The following is a 16542-nucleotide window of genomic DNA, read 5'->3' on the forward strand; positions in this document are numbered from 1 at the left end:
AGTAAAATAGAGGAACAATGTTGGCAAGGACAGGAAGTTTTGTGTCAGAAATGTCCTGTGATGGTATTTGAACTATTAGAAATACCAAAGAAATGGAACCCACAGACTTCTATTTGTGAACTAGGCACATGCCCTTGTGCATCTGTGGGTGGATAATGACATTCCTGGCATTATCTACAGTGCTCATCCATGAACAGTGTCCTCAGGCTGTGAGCCAGTGAGCCCAGGAATGCTGTGTCTTGGTCTATGTTCAGGTGCTCTCTTGTCAGAGAACCTGCCATGAACTTTGTTAAATGAGCACCTTCCTGGTGAAGAAACCAAGTACAGATGGGAAGGAGAAGGAGACAGTGGGAGTCAGCGCCATGAAACAAAAATCTGAGATAATCAATGTACAAAGAGAAGGTTTACTTTAGTTTATTTACATCATGGTGGAGAGAAAGGAGACCATGGTCCTAGTATTCCCTCCAAGGGTGCACCTCTAGTGACTTTGCTTCATTCACTAGATCCCACTTTTATAAGGTCCTACCACCTCCAGGTAGCCTCAGCACATGACCTTAATTAAAGTCTAACCTATGAGAGAGGTAAGAGGCCTCATTCTGACGCTCTACTTCTGTACTTGGCACAAAGGTTGGGGCGCTGTGGCCTTTCCCATCAGTGCTGTTTTGACATCTCCTCAGTCCTGAGCAGCAACCAGAAGCTGATAGAATTGGACCTGAGTAACAACTCCCTGGGAGACTTTGGAATCACACTCCTGTGTGTGGGGCTGAATCATCTACTATGCAATCTGAAGAAACTCTGGTGAGTTTGAGTTCAAGCCTCTCAGAAGCTCTGTGTGGAGAGCTCTGACTTCAGTGAGACCCAAGGTGCCGGTGTTCATGTGTGAGAACAGTCTCACAGATCTGCCCAAAGATTTCCTGTGCTTATCTCTGTTCATCAGTCATTTGGACAATCAGTGCCTGCCATGAGGAAAGCCACATATTAATGTCTAGAAAATGAGGGACACAAGCCAAAAAAAAAGGACAATTGCTGTTAAGATATGTATGATACAGCTGTGAAAATAAAACTACTGCAATCCATTACTTTAGGAAATAAACCCTCAGCCTTCTCATCATGCTGAGGTGATGGAGACACTGCTTTTGTCACTGAATGGTATGGGCGATCTGGGCTCTGAACAAGAGAAAAAAGTACTCAAAAGTGGCAGGGCTAGTTCTTATTACCACAGTGATTATAGAAGAAATAAACAACAATCACTAAAAAAATCCCTAGTGAAGCAGACTTGGCAAGAATATGGAGAAATTAGAGCTTTGTGCATTGATAGTGAGATACAAAACTGTGGAAAACAATGACATTCTCTTATTCTCTTATTTCTATTTGCATCAGAGATGGCATATCCAGATACATGTTTGTATGCAACATCCACAACAGTGTTAGCTCTAGTCAAAAGGCAGAGCAACTCAGGCTCTACTGAAAAATAAATGGATAAAAAAGTGGTACACATATGCACATGTTTAAAATGGAAAAAAAGTGGTACACATATGCACATGTTTAAAATGGAAAAAAAGTGGTACACATATGCACATGTTTAAAAGGAATTCAGAATAGAGGAGGTAAGACTGATTGGACAATATTGAAAATATGTGGAAATGTAACAAGGAGCCCTCCTCTGTGTAACTAATGTAAGCTAATAACAATAATGATAATAATAAAAGGAATTAAGATGTCTTCTATAACATGAATGAAATTTAAAGGCACTCCATAGTCACAAAGGACAAGTATTGTATGATTACATTTTTCTTATTTATTTATTTTGTTGAATTGGTATATGATTCCATTTTAAGTACTTAGTAATAGTCAAATTACTATAGAGGTAGATTACTAAATTACTAGAGGTAGAGGTAGAAAGATAGTTTCCAGGAACTGAACAGGTTAGAGATGGGGGTGGGGGCGGGGAACTATTTAATGGATGTGGAGTTTTAGGTTTGTGGGATGGAATGAGTTCTAGTGATGGATGATGGTGATGGTTGTACAGTAATGTGAATTTTGTTTCTTTGCCATTACTGGGTCTTGAACTCAGGGCCTGGCATTCTTGCTTAGTATTTTTGCTCAAGATTGGTGCTTGAGCCATACCTCCACTCTCAGCTTTTTGCTAATGAGTTGGAGTTAAGAGTATCTTAGATCTGTCTGCATAGATTGGCCTCAAACCATGATCCTCATATCTCAGCCTTTGGAGTAGCTAAGATTACAGGCACTAGCCACAAGTGTCTGGCCAAAGTGAATGTTCTAATGACCATAAAATTGTACTCTTAAAAATAATTAAGGGGACCAGCCCTGGTGGCACATGCCAGTAATCAACAAAGAGGTTGAGGTAGGAGGATCATAAGTTTGAGAGCAGCCTGGGCTACACCTTAAAAAAATGATTAAGGGGGCTGGGAATGTGGCCTAGCTGTAAAGTGCTTGCCTAGCATACATGAAGCCCTGGGTTCAATTCTTCAGAACCACATATACAGAAAAGTAGAGTGCTAGCCTTGAGCAAAAAGAAGTCAGGGACAGTGCTCAGGCCCTGAGTTCAAACCCCAGGATTGGCAAGAAAAAAAAAAAAGATTCAAAAGGTAATTTGTTTTGGTGCTCTTCCTAAGGCTTCAACTCAGGGCCTGGTATAGTTCCTGAGCTTTTGTGCTTAAGGCCAGTACTCTGCCCCTTGAGCCACAGCTCCACTTTTAGTTGATTTTGTGATTAATTGGAGATTGGAGACTCTCAGAGCCTCCTGAATAGCTAGGATTACTGGCATAAGCCACTGGCACCTGGTTCCATATATTTATTTGTAATAAATAAATTTATTTATTCATTACAATAAATAATATTTGGGCTGGGAATGTAGTATAGTGGTAAAGTGCTCGCCTCGTATACATGAAGCCCTAGATTGGATTCCTCAGCACCACATATATAGAAAAAGCCAGAAGTGGCGCAGTGGCTCAAGTAGTAGAGTGCTAGCCTTGAGCAAAAAGAAGCCAAGGACAGCGAGGGTCTCAGTTTAAAGACACCCTAGGTAGAAAAGTCCACAAGACTCATCTCCATTTAACCAGTAAAACAACCAGACTGGAGGAGGGACTCTAGTGGCAGAGCCTCAGCTGAGAACAAAAGTCAAATGAGAATGGCAAGGTCCTGACTTTAAGCCCCAGTACTGTCACATGGGCATGTGTATGTCCCCCCCAAGAATAGTAGGGGGCAGGGAAGATGGTACAGTGTTGGGGTCAGTTTGGAAGGTGCTTGCCTCTTATTACAACAAGCAAAAAGAAATCAAAGCTTCCATGGCTCTTGAACACACCCTCCTCCCATGTGTGAACTGAAGGGGTGGAGTGGCAGGGGAAGTGTCACCTAGTGCATAGTGGAGAGGGCCTGAGAGATGTTATTATGACTTTCTCTTGTCTGTATGGAAGGTTGGTCAGCTGCTGCCTCACATCAGCTTGTTGCCAGGATCTTGCATCAGTCCTCAGCACCAATCATTCCCTGACCAGACTCTATGTTGGAGAAAATGCCTTGGGAGATTCAGGAGTTGGAATTTTATGTGAAAAGGTGAAGCATCCACAATGTAACTTGCAGAAACTGGGGTAAGTCTTTGTATCTCAGAAGAAAAGAAAATTCTCCTCAAAGAGAAATTATTTGGACAATGTGGATGGGATATGTTGAAAAATGTTAACCATGTGGAGCTGAGGGTGGACAATAGTAATAACAAGATCAGAAAGGGTTTGAAGCATTAGATGTATGTTGTTGAATACAGCTAGCTTTCTGTATTTACAGGATCAGCACTGCAGATTAAGCTAACCATTGTGGATCAAAAATATTTGAAAAAATGTTATAATATACTGAAATATTTAGGCTTTCACCTTGTCATTATTCCTTAAATGGTACAGTGTAACAACTACGTAGAGTGTAACAACATGAATTGTGTTAGCTATTATAAGTAATTTAGAGATCATTTGAAGTATATGGAGGATGCGTATAGGTAATATGCAAATACTAAGCTATGTTATATAAGGGACTTGAGTACTTGTAGGTTTTGTTACCTGTGAGTCTTATAACCAATCCCCCAAACATACTGAGGGGCCACATGATTATTGCTAATAATTTATGCTAATTTAAGATGATAGAATTGAAGCTTCTTAGAATTGGAAGAAACCTTTTAGATTATGTATCCCATGGGGTGGAAACTTGTTTCCAAGACAGTCACATGAATAGCCACCCATTTTATGTCTGAATTCTTGTAAGCATGCAAGGTACTACTGCACTGAGAGAGCTCTTCTCCATGCAGCACTTTCCTGGTTTCTTCATCATTGGTTCTTGGGCTCTAAGAAGCAACTTTGACCTCATTCCCCAGATACAGTACTTACACTTTAGGTCTTCCTATCTTTTGTGCCTCTTGATCCTCAACCACAATGCAGATTAGCACCTCTACCTATTTAGTCATACTCTCCCAGGTAAGGGCTGGCTTGTTAGTATATATCTTTGTTATGTGGTGTACAGACCTTAAGATGTATGGTGCAATGTTTGCTTCCTGTGTCAGTAGCAAATTATAATTTCCTAACCTTTTGAAAGCTGCATCCAGTTTTTGATCTTGGAATTCTGTAGTAAATAAAGTTAGAAAATATCAGTTAGGTACCAGTGGTTCATGCCTGTAATCTTAGCACGAAGTTGAGATCTGAGGATCACAGTTCAAAGCTAGTTGGGGCAGGAGAGTTCATGAGACTTATCCAGAAAGCCAGAACTAGAGCTCAAGTGTTAGAGTGGCCAGACTTTAGTGAAAAAGCTGAGGCAGCATTCAAACCTGGAGTTCGAGTTTGAGTACTGTCCCTCCCCAATAGAAAATACCTCCGAATAATTCATACAATTACTATGTATCACCACTCTTCCATAATTACTTTGGTTGGCCTCACAAAGATGAAGCAATAGTGATTGTGAACTGTAGATCCCAAAAAGTTAGAAGAATTTTGAGTTTTTTTTTTTTTTTTCCCCAGTCCTGAGGCTTGGACTCAGGGCCTGAGCACTGTCTCTGCCTTCTTTTTACTCAATGCTAGCACTTTGCCACTTGAGCCACAGCCACACTTTTGGCTTTATATATATATATATATTGTGCTGAGGAATCAACCCAGGGCTTCATGTATATGAGGCAAGCACTCTTGCTACTAGGCCATATTCCCAGCCCCGATTTTTGAGTTTTTGCCATAAAGAAGTGATAAATGTTTGACTATTCGATCTTTTCTCTTGGAAGAATACTGCATGCAGCCCTATGATTTCTTCTGCTACTTTATTGTTCCTCCTCAGCATTTTGGGATCCACCACTTTTGGTTTGTTTAACAGACTCATTTGGCCACCATGCTATACAAGCTGGGCGCCCTCTTGTGGGCAATAATGGTAGAACTGAGGAAAACAAAACAGGCCCTGTTTTCACAAATTTTATTTTTTGCGGGTCCTGAGGCTTGAACTCACATTGCACCTGAGCTTTTGTGCTCAAGGTTAGCACTCTACCATTTGAACCATAGCTCAGGCTTTTTGTTTGTTAACTGAAGATAAAGGTCTCACAGACTTTCCTCCCTGGGCTATCTTCAAACCGTGATCCTCAGATCTCATCCCCCTAACTAGCTAGGATTACAGGTGTGAGCTACCAGTGCTCAGCTTTACGAACATTCTTAGAATGAGAGGTAATATTAGACAATAGAGAAAGCAGTATATAGCATGTAAAAGAACCACAAAAAATTAGAGCAACAGCAAGTGTGGCTTTTTTGCCCAGGTTCTGTGAATCCCTTTTGAGAAGGTAGCATTGGAGCTGGAAGAGATAAGGACAGGAGCTGTGCATCTGAGTAGATAAGCAGTGAATGAAACATAGCCAGGAGTCAGAAGGTATTCTGGGTAAAACAAACAGAAGCAAAAAGGCCACGAACACAGCTGCTCAGCTGACCCTCAGTGAGCCTGGCTCCTTCTCCTTTAAAACCTTCCCAGTCCTCATCTCAGTTGGAATCTGCTACTGCCTATATCTCCTTTCCTCTCCCCTCCCTTCCCCTCTTCTCTGCTCCCCCCTTCCCTTCCTCTCTCTTCTTGTTTTGCAACTTGAACTTGTAATGTTTGTACACACAGCCATCACACCTGGCTTATTGGTTGAGATAGAGTCTCAGTAATTTTTTTTTTGCCTGTGTTGACTTTGAACTGCAATCCTCTTGATCTCTGCCCCTAAAAGAGCTGATATTTAGTTTTTCTCGTTTTGTTTTTTAATCAGTCCTGGGGCTTGAACTCAGGGCCTGAGCACTGTCCCTGGCTTCTTTTTGCTCAAGACTAGCACTCTACCACTTGAGCCACAGTGCCACTTCCATATATATTTATGTGGTTCTGAGGAATCAAACCCAGGGCTTCATGTATGTAAGGCAAGCACTTTACCACTAGGCCATATTCCCAGACCTCGTTCTTTTTTTTTTTTTTAATTAAATGTTTCTACAGTCTCTGAAGTCTATTGTATATCCTTCAGTTTCAACAAGTCCCGAGACAAATGACTACCCAAACAGGGAATATGGCCTAGTGGCAAAAGTGCTTGCCTCGTATACATGAAGCCCTGGGTTCGATTCCCAAGCACCACATATATAGAAAACGGCCAGAAGTGGCACTGTGGTTCAAGTGGCAGAGTGCTAGTCTTGAGCAAAAGGAAGGCAGGGACAGTGCTCAGGCCCTGAGTCCAAGGCCCAGGACTGGAAAAAAGAAAAGATAAGAAAAAGCCAGAAATTGTTCTGTGGCTCACGTGGTAGAGTGCTAGCCTTGAGCAAAAAGAAGCTAGGGACAGTGCTCAGGCCCTGAGTTCACGCCCCAGGACAGGCACAAAAACAAAAGATAACTAACAAACAACCCCCCCCCTAAAAAAACAAACAGGTCTCATACCCAGATACCATTTATGAATTTTTTGTTTTGTTTTGTTTTTGTTGCCAGTCCTGGGGCGTGGACTCAGGGCCTGAGTACTGTCCTTGGCTTCTTTTTGCTCAAGGCTAGCACTCTACCTTTTGAGCCATAGCACCACTTCCTGCTTTTTTCTATATATGTGGTGCTGAGGAATCAAATCTAGGGCTTCATGTATATGAGGCGAGCACTTTACCACTAGGCCATATTCCCAGCCCCCAATTTATGAATTTTTGGTTATAAAAGAAATGCATGCTTAGTGTAAATGTAGTGAGTAATACAGATATAGGAAGTAAAAAGTAAAAAGATTCCTCTGTGAAGGAGAGGGCCATTTACAAGTCTTGCAACCAAATTTCTAGATACTTGGTTATACATGAACATTTATCCATCCATCCTTCTGTCCGTCCGTCTGTCCATCCACTAACCTATCAAACCATCCAACAATCCACCCATGCATTAATTTATTCAGCAATCTATCCAACCATCCATCTATCCATGTATCTACTCATCCATCTATCCTAATCCTTCCATCTATCCTAATATAGTCTATTTATTAGTTTGCTAGGGTGGCTATAACGAGGTATTCCAGGTACAGTGGCTTAAATAACAGATATTCATTGTCTCTCAATTCTGGAGGCAAGAGAGTTAGATTATGTTGTTAGGTTTGGTTTCTTCTGAGGGCCATGAGGAAGAATGTACTCATACTTTTCTTCCAGTCTCTGGGGGTTTGCTGACAGTTTTGATATATACCTTGGCTTGTAGATGGATGCCTCACCTTGATTGTTGTCTTCATCTCTCTGTGGAATGTTCTTGTGTCTGTGATTCTTTGTCCATAGTCTTCATTTTGGTAAGGTCAACTGTCTTATTAGATTGAGGACCACCAAGTGACTCCATTTTAAACTATAATACAGAGGGGTTAGAGTTACATAAGTCAGGTAATGAGTACATTGCTCGTCAGACAATATCATCCCTTCCCTCACATTCTTCCAGTTTTTTTTCCCCATTCCCACCCAGAAGTTGTATAATTCATTTTCAACGTAGTGTCTAGTGAGTACCACTGCTGCATTTATTGAAGCTGAAAGTTTTTTTTTGGTCAGTTGTGGGGCTTGAACTCTGGGCCTGTGCACTGTCCCCGAGCTCTTCAGCTCAAGGCTAGTACTCTACCACTTGAGCCACAGAATCACTTCCGGAATTCTATTGGTTAATTGGAGATAAGAGTCTCACAGACTTTCCTGCCTAGACTGACTTTGAAATGAGATCCTCAGTTCTCAGCCTCCTGAATAGTGAGGATTATAGGTGTGAGCTACCGGTGCCTGGCAAGACTAAAGTTTTTGAAAAAAACATTTCAACCTACAATATTCTATTTAGCTATTCAAATCAAACTATAATGGAAACATTTACTGTGATTTGTGTTTTTCATTTATCATGGATAAATTTTCATACTTGTACAAAAAGATCTATATAGATTGGGGCATATTATTCCATAGTCTGTATTACCATAATTTAGTCATTTATCAAAAAATGAATTTTTAGGTACGTTTCCAGTTTTTCTTTCTCTATTTCTTCTTTATTTGTTTATGCTTGTACTGAGGTTTGAACTCAGGGCCATCTTGCTTTTGCTTAGTTTTTTTTTTTTTTTGGTACAAGTTTGGCTCTCTACCACTTGATCCACACCTCTAATTCTGGCTTTTTGCTTGTTAATTGGAGGTAGGCGTCTCTTATATTTGAATGCTTGGGTTGGCTTCAAACTACAATCCTTACATTTGAGCGTCCTATTTAGTTTTTCACTGTTACCTATAACTCTGCATAATAACAACAACAATGCATACATGTATATGCATTTTAATGTATGTATATTTCTTTACAGAGGGATACCTTAATGTGGAAATAATGAATTAAATCTTTTAGGCATTTTGTATTTTATTAGGTAGTGTCAAATTTTTCTTTATTGAACTTTACAAAACTGTCACTGGTTGCATATTGTGTTCCATCCTATCTGTTCAATATTATATAAGTGTCATCACCAAATGAGCATTTATAAAAATTGGTTTAATTATTACAATATATCTCCTTTTACCCTCAGTTTGACTCACTCTTTTTTATTTTTTTAAATTAAATTTTATTGACAAGGTGATGTACAGAGGGGGTATACTTATATAATAAGGTAGTATGTACATTTCTTGTCTTATTTATTACATCTTCCCTCATTTTTCTTTCCCTTCCCTAGTTCAGATAAGCATATATACAATATCTGGTGTACCAAAATCATATACAGTGACCACGGGGGGTATGCTAAAGGAAATTCACCTAGTACATTAAACATAATGACAACAATAATCAGTTTGACTCACTCTTGTTCCTGCCCTCTTACTGGGAGCAGTGGAAATTTCCAGACGATTTTCCAGCATGTTGACAGAGAACAATACCAAATTTTCATTACTTTCAGTTCCCTCTTTTTATTTTCCGTTTTGTGCAATATTGGAGGAAACTGTTGTAGGCAAATTTGATAATATTGAATCTCTCAAAAATTTATTGGTTTTTGAAGTCGGAGTGAAATTGTTATATCTTAGATTTGCACATCAGCCATCCTTGACCCTGTCCTCTTTCCAGAGCTCCCTTTCCCTCTGAGTGATGCTTGCTCCCTCACTCTTTTTAATCCGTGTACTTTTCTCTTCCTTATGAATAGTTGGTTGTCCCACTCTCCTTTCTATTGGCAATCAGTGCCACTTGTGGTTTTCTGATTGTTAATTGGAGATAAGAGTTTCATGGACTTTCCTTCCTGGGTTGGCTTTGACCTGCAATCCTCAGATCTCAGCCTCTTGAGTAGCGAGGATTACAGGCATGAGCCACTGGAGCCTGGCTTCACTTTTGCTTTAAGCATTCTGTTTTCCTAATTTAAAAGTGGAAGTAAGGGTTGGGAATATGGCCTAGTGGCAAGAGTGCTTGCCTCCTATAAATGAAGCCCTGGGTTCGATTCCCCAGCACAACATATATAGAAAATGGCCAGAAGTGGTGCTGTGGCTCAAGTGGCAGAGTGCTAGCCTTGAGCAAAAAGAAGCCAGGGACAGTGCTCAGGCCCTGAGTCCAAGGCCCACAACTGGCAAAAAAAAAAAAAAAAAAAGTGGAAGTAAAAGTAACACTTCCATTAGGAGGTTGTAATAATTCAGTAAGGTAATCCTATCTAATGCCATTTTTCCACAGTCAAGCATTTAATAGATTCTCATTGTTAGAGTTTCTTTCATTTTTATTATAAAACAGTTTTGTGACAGGGAGAATATTAATAGAAAATTATAAATTGGGAAGTGGAGCTGTGGCTCAAAGTGGTAGAGTATTAGCTCAGGGACAGTGCCCAGGCCTTGAATTCAAGCCCCATGACTGACCAAAAAAAGAAAAAAAAGAAAGAAAGAAAATTGTAAGTTGAGAGTCTGGGAATATGGCCTAGTGGCAAGAGTGCTTGACTTGTATACATGATGACCTGGGTTCGATTTCCCAGCACTACATATATAGAAAACGGCCAGAAGTGGCGCTGTGGCTCAAGTGGCAGAGTGCTAGCCTTGAGCAAAAAGAAGCCAGGGACAGTGCTCAGGCCCTGAGTCCAAGGCCCAGGACTGGCCAAAAAAAAAAAAAAAAAAAAAAAAAAAAGAAAGAAAGAAAATTGTAAGTTGACTGATTACAATGTGTGGCAAGATGTCTGTGCTCAGGAAACAGAACTGAGCTGAAGCCAAGATATTGCCCAGGTTGCAGTTATCTAATGTTGTAGACTGTCTGTAATGACCTGATTTTTGAAACATTTTATTATTTGCTCATTACTCAGACTTAATGGTTACCAATATTCTAGCTTGACTATAATATTATCTTTGTGTGTGTGGTGTGTGTGTGTGTGTGTGTGTGTGTGTGTGTGTGTGTGTGTGTGTGTGTGTATGTGTATCCTGGGGCTTGAACTCAGGGCTTGGGCACTATCCCTGAGCATTGTTGCTCAAGGCTAGTGCTCTATCTCTTGAGCAACAGTTCCACTTCTGCCTTTTTTTTTTTCTTAGTTGGAGGTAAATGTCTCATGGACTTTCATGCCTGGGCTTACAGAACTATGATCCTCAGATCTCAGACTCCTGTGTAGTTAGGAGTGGCATGAGTCACTGGTTCTTGGCTATGACATTTTATTTAAAAATAAAAAAGTTAAAAAATACATTTTTTATGATACTGTGGATGGAGCCCAGGGTCCCATACCCAACTAAGCAAATGCTCTACTATTGATTCGCCCACAGTCCTGAATATGAAATTATCTTAACAGACTATTCCCATCTGTTTGTAACTGTTGCCACTTCTCTGTGCAACTAAAATATCTGGCGAATAATCCACCTATTCTTTCTCTGGAAATTGTTGTCAAGCTTGCTACTGCATAACTTCTAGAACATCCTTTCCTTTTTTTCTATGAAGATTGTCTCCAGACCTCTGGAATGTTGTCATTTTGCTTGGAGTCGTGCAAACCCCTTCTGTGTGTGGTGTACTGCCTACCACCCTACAAGCTTCTAAACAAGAAGGGCACAGCTAGCCATTTCAACACCCTCATGATCTTGTTGGTGATAGAATATACTCAACATGAAAAATCTTTTTTTTTTTTTTTTGCCAGTCCTGGGGCTTGAACTCACTTCTTTTTGCTCAAGGCTAACAATCTACCACTTGAGCTACTTGGCTCACTTGGCTTTTTTCTATATATGTGGTGCTGAGGACTTCATGTATATGAGGCAAGCACTCTACCACTAGGCCATGAGAAATCTTGTTCTGTTGATTTCAGTGTGTTATGCTTGGGGAAGCCCCTTACTGGGGAGAGGGACAGACAGATGGACAAAATGTGCATCAATGAGGAGATTTTGGAGAGGACTGTGATGTTGCCATACTTTTCTTGGCACGCAGGCTACCCCTGACCTTGCTATCTTTCTCACTGCATCCTCCACTGTATTGCAAGTCATAGTAAATTACCGGCAGGTGAAAGGCCTAAGTTTTAGTCTCTTCTTTACCCCATGCTTCTTTTTTGAGTTTGAGAGAAACATGTTATCTTGGGTCTCAGGTTTTTACTCTGCTAAAGGTAGAGCAGCTATGGCTGCACTGCCACTTTGCTAAGTTGATATCACAATCAAATGAGATAGATTTCTGCAATGCCAGGGTCATTACTACCTGGGAGTAACTTCGGGTGTCTTTCTGAAGAAGTGCTGAGGCACATCCACTGCCAGAGGAATCTGTGTAAGGAGGAGTGTATGGTGGGGAATCTGGATCTGTTTGCCTTTGCTCTTTCTGATGTATGAATCCCCACAAAGCATCTGTTCTGTGGAATTCAGAGACAGGGGTCATGTGTCACTCACGTTGAATTCAAGATGCTGACTTTTCAGAGCCTAGGCACTGTTCCTGAGCTTTTTTTTTGCTCAAGGATAGCACTCTACCATTTGAGCTACAGTGCTGCTTCCTGCTTTTTGTATGAGGTACTGAGGAATTGAACCCAGGGCTTCATGCATGCTAGGCAAACATTCTACCACTAAGCCACATTTCCAGGCCAAGATGCTGACTTCTGACTTTTAAGTTGCAGGATGTAGCAGGTTAGACTGCAAGTGTGGTTCCATGGTGAAGAATCTGCACAATGTCTGGGAGGGGCTGGTCATTGAAGACTCTTCTTTCTGTTCTCTCTGCAGGTTGGTGAATTCTGGCCTTACATCAATTTGTTGTTCAGCTCTATCTTCTGCACTCCAAACTAACCACAACCTGACACACCTTTACCTTCGAGGCAATGCTCTTGGAGACAGAGGGCTCAAGCTACTGTGTGAAGGGCTCTTGCACCCTGATTGCCAACTTCAGATGTTGGAGTGAGTCCATTGGGTTACTCATGATGGGGATATGTGGTGGAAAAGTGGAGGTCTGTGGGGGAGCAATCACGAGATAATTTCTAGCTGAGGTTACGGAATCCTAGGGTTTGGCTCATTCCAGGATCATGGTCTGAGGAGGAACTTGGTAGACAGGAAGTTGACTTCCTGTCACCATAATCCTCTGTACCACAAATAAGCAGGAGCGGTATGGCATGCACGTTTTTTGGGGAAGACAGCATTTGGGATAAGTCAGTTGCTAATTTCTGTTAGTTTGATCTGTGCAATCCAGTGCACTTGGAAAAGTCATTCCCATCTAGAGAGAAAAATATCTATTGGCCTAGATACCTGCTAGCTAATCTCTTTTTTTTTTTTTGGTGTTAGAAATAGTACAAGTTAAAATCTTAGGGTCTTGGGAAATGGCTAAGAGGGTGTTTTCTTGAAATCACTATTTCTTGCAGACTAGACAACTGCAGCCTCACTTCACACAGCTGCTGGGGTCTTTCTACAATTCTGACCTCCAATAAGAGCCTCCGAAAGCTGAGCCTAGGCAACAATGACCTTGGCGATCTGGGGATCATGATGCTCTGTGAGGTCCTGAAACAGCAGGGCTGCCTCCTGAAAAACCTTCAGTAAGTGAATTCTGTGGGTCCTGTGGTAGGGTAGGAGTTCAAGAAATTGGCAAGTTACAGCAGGATTTTTCTAGATTTATTTGCACTTAGGGTGAGGATGGACCGGAGCCAGCCGTTGCAAATTTTTAAAAATAGGGCAAAAGGGAAATGAAATGTATGTCCCACAGCATTCACATACTTAGTATAATCTATATTCAGCCATGTGCTGGTGGCACATGCCTGTAATTCTAACAGCTCAGGATCAGTAGCTGAGATCTGAGGATTTTGGTTTGAAGGTAGCATTGGACAAGAAAGTCTGTGAGAACTTTATCCTCAATTAATCACCAAAAAGCTGTAAGTGGAGGTGTGGCTCAAGTGGTAGAATGTCAACTTTGACTGGGAAAGCTAGGAGACAGTGTCCAGGCCCTGAGTTCAAGCCCCAGTATAATCACACACATACAAAAAAAAAAAAAAGATTCAATTGCCTGTGAAAAGACTTTCCATCTGTAGTCTAGAAAGAAACATTGTTGTATTTATGCTCTTTATAGAATGAATTTATGATTCACTTCAAAGGGCCTTACCTAATGGGAATATTGTTTTCATTTCTGAGGATTTCTAAATAGTAAAACAATGCTCTAGAAATGTAGTCTAGAAGTGACTGTTGGCTCTTTTCTGCCTTCAACTGTCCCATGGAGGCAGTCATTATTCCCTTGTAAGAAATTCCTTGTGAGTCTCATGGCTTCTGTCAGCCATGACTGTCACATTTCTCACAGAAGAAATTTCCATTGCTTGGCTGCATGGTCACTCTCCTTGGATATTATGTTTGCTCTTTCCACTGGAATGTTAAATGTGACTTCAAAACTTTATGTGTTCAAATCTAAACTCATGCTATTCCCTCCTGTGTAAAGCCCGCTGCTTCCTCATTTCAGATAATGGTAATTTACTCATAATTGCTCAGGGCAAAACCATCTTGGTTTTGCTTCAGACATCTCCTTTCCTTATCACACACACACAGGATCCATCAGCATGTCCTGTCAGCTCTGCTTTCACAGAGTTCTCACACTCTGTGTACTCGTGGGCTTCATGGCTCTCATCCTGGCTTGGCTACTCTCACGTCTTTGGATTGTAGTGGAAGCATCCTCACAGACCACCCAGCACTGAGGGTTCTTCCTGTAGTGGTTGAAACCTGAGTGAGGTCACATTCCTCCTGACAACATCCTCCAGTGACTTCCTATCACATTCAGAGCAAGAGCTTCAAACTTATGTTGGCTTCTAAGGTCCCTGGCTGAGGGTGATGATTCATCTGTTCCTCATTCTTATGTTTCTGCAATCATATTGATCTATGGAAAAACACAGTCATTTCTGGGCCATTACACTTGCTGTCTCTTCTGAACCTCTTTCTCCTTCAGTGTCCATTTGTCTTGCTCCCATATATCCCTAAGTCATCTGCTTACTAGTCTTCTCAGTGTGGCTGTTTTTCACTGATCTACAAAAGACATGAGTCCAGCACCTCCTTCTCCTCTTTTCTCATTTCCCCACAGATCATCATTATATGTTCGGTATCATTTTCTTATTTATTATCTATCTCTTCCTCTCAAACAGAAGTTCTATAGTCCAGGACTTTATGTCTATGACTAGATATATACCTGAACATCACTTATGAATACAGGTTTGAGTAAACAAGTTTGGATCACTATTGTCTTCTTGTGTGTAAAGAGAGACATGTTTGCTGTCTGCAAAGCCCACATTTACAGAGCAGAAAGAAATAGAGTGACAAAGTGAGAAAATAGTCATGATGAATCTAAAGTCACTGACTCATTAGCATTGAATGATGTTTATGATCTAACCTGGAGCTCAGGTTCACAATAGACAAGAGAATGGGTATAACCAACCTGTCTTAGTTTATCTCAACAAAACACTGCAGACTAGGTGGCTTAAACCACAGGAATTTACTTTCTCTTTGCTCTGGACACTGGAAAATCCCACTTGTTGGAGAGAGTACCTTTTCAATGTGTGCTCACATTGTCTGAGGTTGGGGAGGGATTAGGAGAGAACATGTCTGAGTCTCTCTTACAAGGATCTAATCCCGTCCTGATGCTCTACTCTGAGACTTCATCCAACTCTAATCACCTTCCAAAAGCCTCCTCTCCAGAGATCATCCCACTGAGGGATGCAGCCTTAACACAGGACAATCTTCAGTCCATAGCATAATCAAATAAAGATTGTTAGAAATGATTCACAACAAATGGTCTTAATTCCTTATTTAAATTCTTTTTTTAAATTAAATTTTATTTCTTTTGTACAGAGGAGTTCACATTTCATAAGACTTTTTTTTTGTTGTTGTTGTTGCCAGTCCTGGGCCTTGGACTCAGGGCCTGAGCACTGTCCCTGGCTTCTTTTTGTTCAAGGCTAGCACTCTGCCACTTGAGCCACAGCGCCACTTCTGGCCGTTTTCTATATATGTGGTGCCGGGGAATCGAACCCAAGGCTTCATGTATGCGAGCCAACACTTGCCACTAGGCCATATTCCCAACCCTTCCTTATTTAAATTCTAAGGGAAATTTTATTAAAGAGGAGGAAACATACACATCAGAATATTTGAGAGGTGTAACAAGCAATTGCAATGGGTAGATTTAAAGGGATCCCGATTAAACGAACATGTAAAATATTTTAAAGATAACTGAGGATTTTAAACATGGATTGGGCATTGATAATATTAACATCTTATTGTTAAAGTATTTTAGTGTGAGAGTGACGTTGTGGTTGTGTTTTAAAAGCCTTCTTCATTTAATGACATGCAGGGTTAGACATATACAGACACACACACACATATGAGAGAGATATATGAATGGTTGTGTTTAATAAAATTTGTTGATGTGAGGAGTGGCCAACTGATGAGGTGGCCCCTAATCAGATGGAGTACTCAATAGATGAAACATGTTTGACCATTGGGAATGGACACATGGGGATTCTTTACACCATCCTCTCTACTTTTACTTCCATTTGAGAAATTTTCCAACATAAAGATTTACAATATAACAAGCCAGGTATGGTGACACATTTGTAGTCAGCTATTCAGGATGCAGAGGCAAGATGATTGCTTGAGCCCAGGAGTTCAAAGCCATCATGAACAGCATAGTGAGACATCT

General features: G+C 40.8%; 1 protein-coding gene across 3 annotated transcripts in view; it reads left to right on the forward strand.

Annotated features, from left to right (window-relative positions):
- Nlrp3 (NLR family pyrin domain containing 3) overlaps window positions 1-16542 on the forward strand; it is a 40680-nt gene that overhangs the window by 23386 nt on the left and 752 nt on the right. For all 3 annotated transcript variants that reach the window (XM_048357613.1, XM_048357614.1, XM_048357615.1), the window contains 4 exons: window positions 628-798; window positions 3438-3608; window positions 12615-12785; window positions 13244-13414. In XM_048357613.1, coding sequence (XP_048213570.1) covers window positions 628-798; window positions 3438-3608; window positions 12615-12785; window positions 13244-13414 — 684 coding nt within the window. The remainder of the gene's footprint in view (window positions 1-627; window positions 799-3437; window positions 3609-12614; window positions 12786-13243; window positions 13415-16542) is intronic.

The sequence above is a fragment of the Perognathus longimembris genome, chromosome 11 (assembly GCF_023159225.1).
Source record: "Perognathus longimembris pacificus isolate PPM17 chromosome 11, ASM2315922v1, whole genome shotgun sequence".
NCBI classification, from domain to species: domain Eukaryota; kingdom Metazoa; phylum Chordata; class Mammalia; order Rodentia; family Heteromyidae; genus Perognathus; species Perognathus longimembris.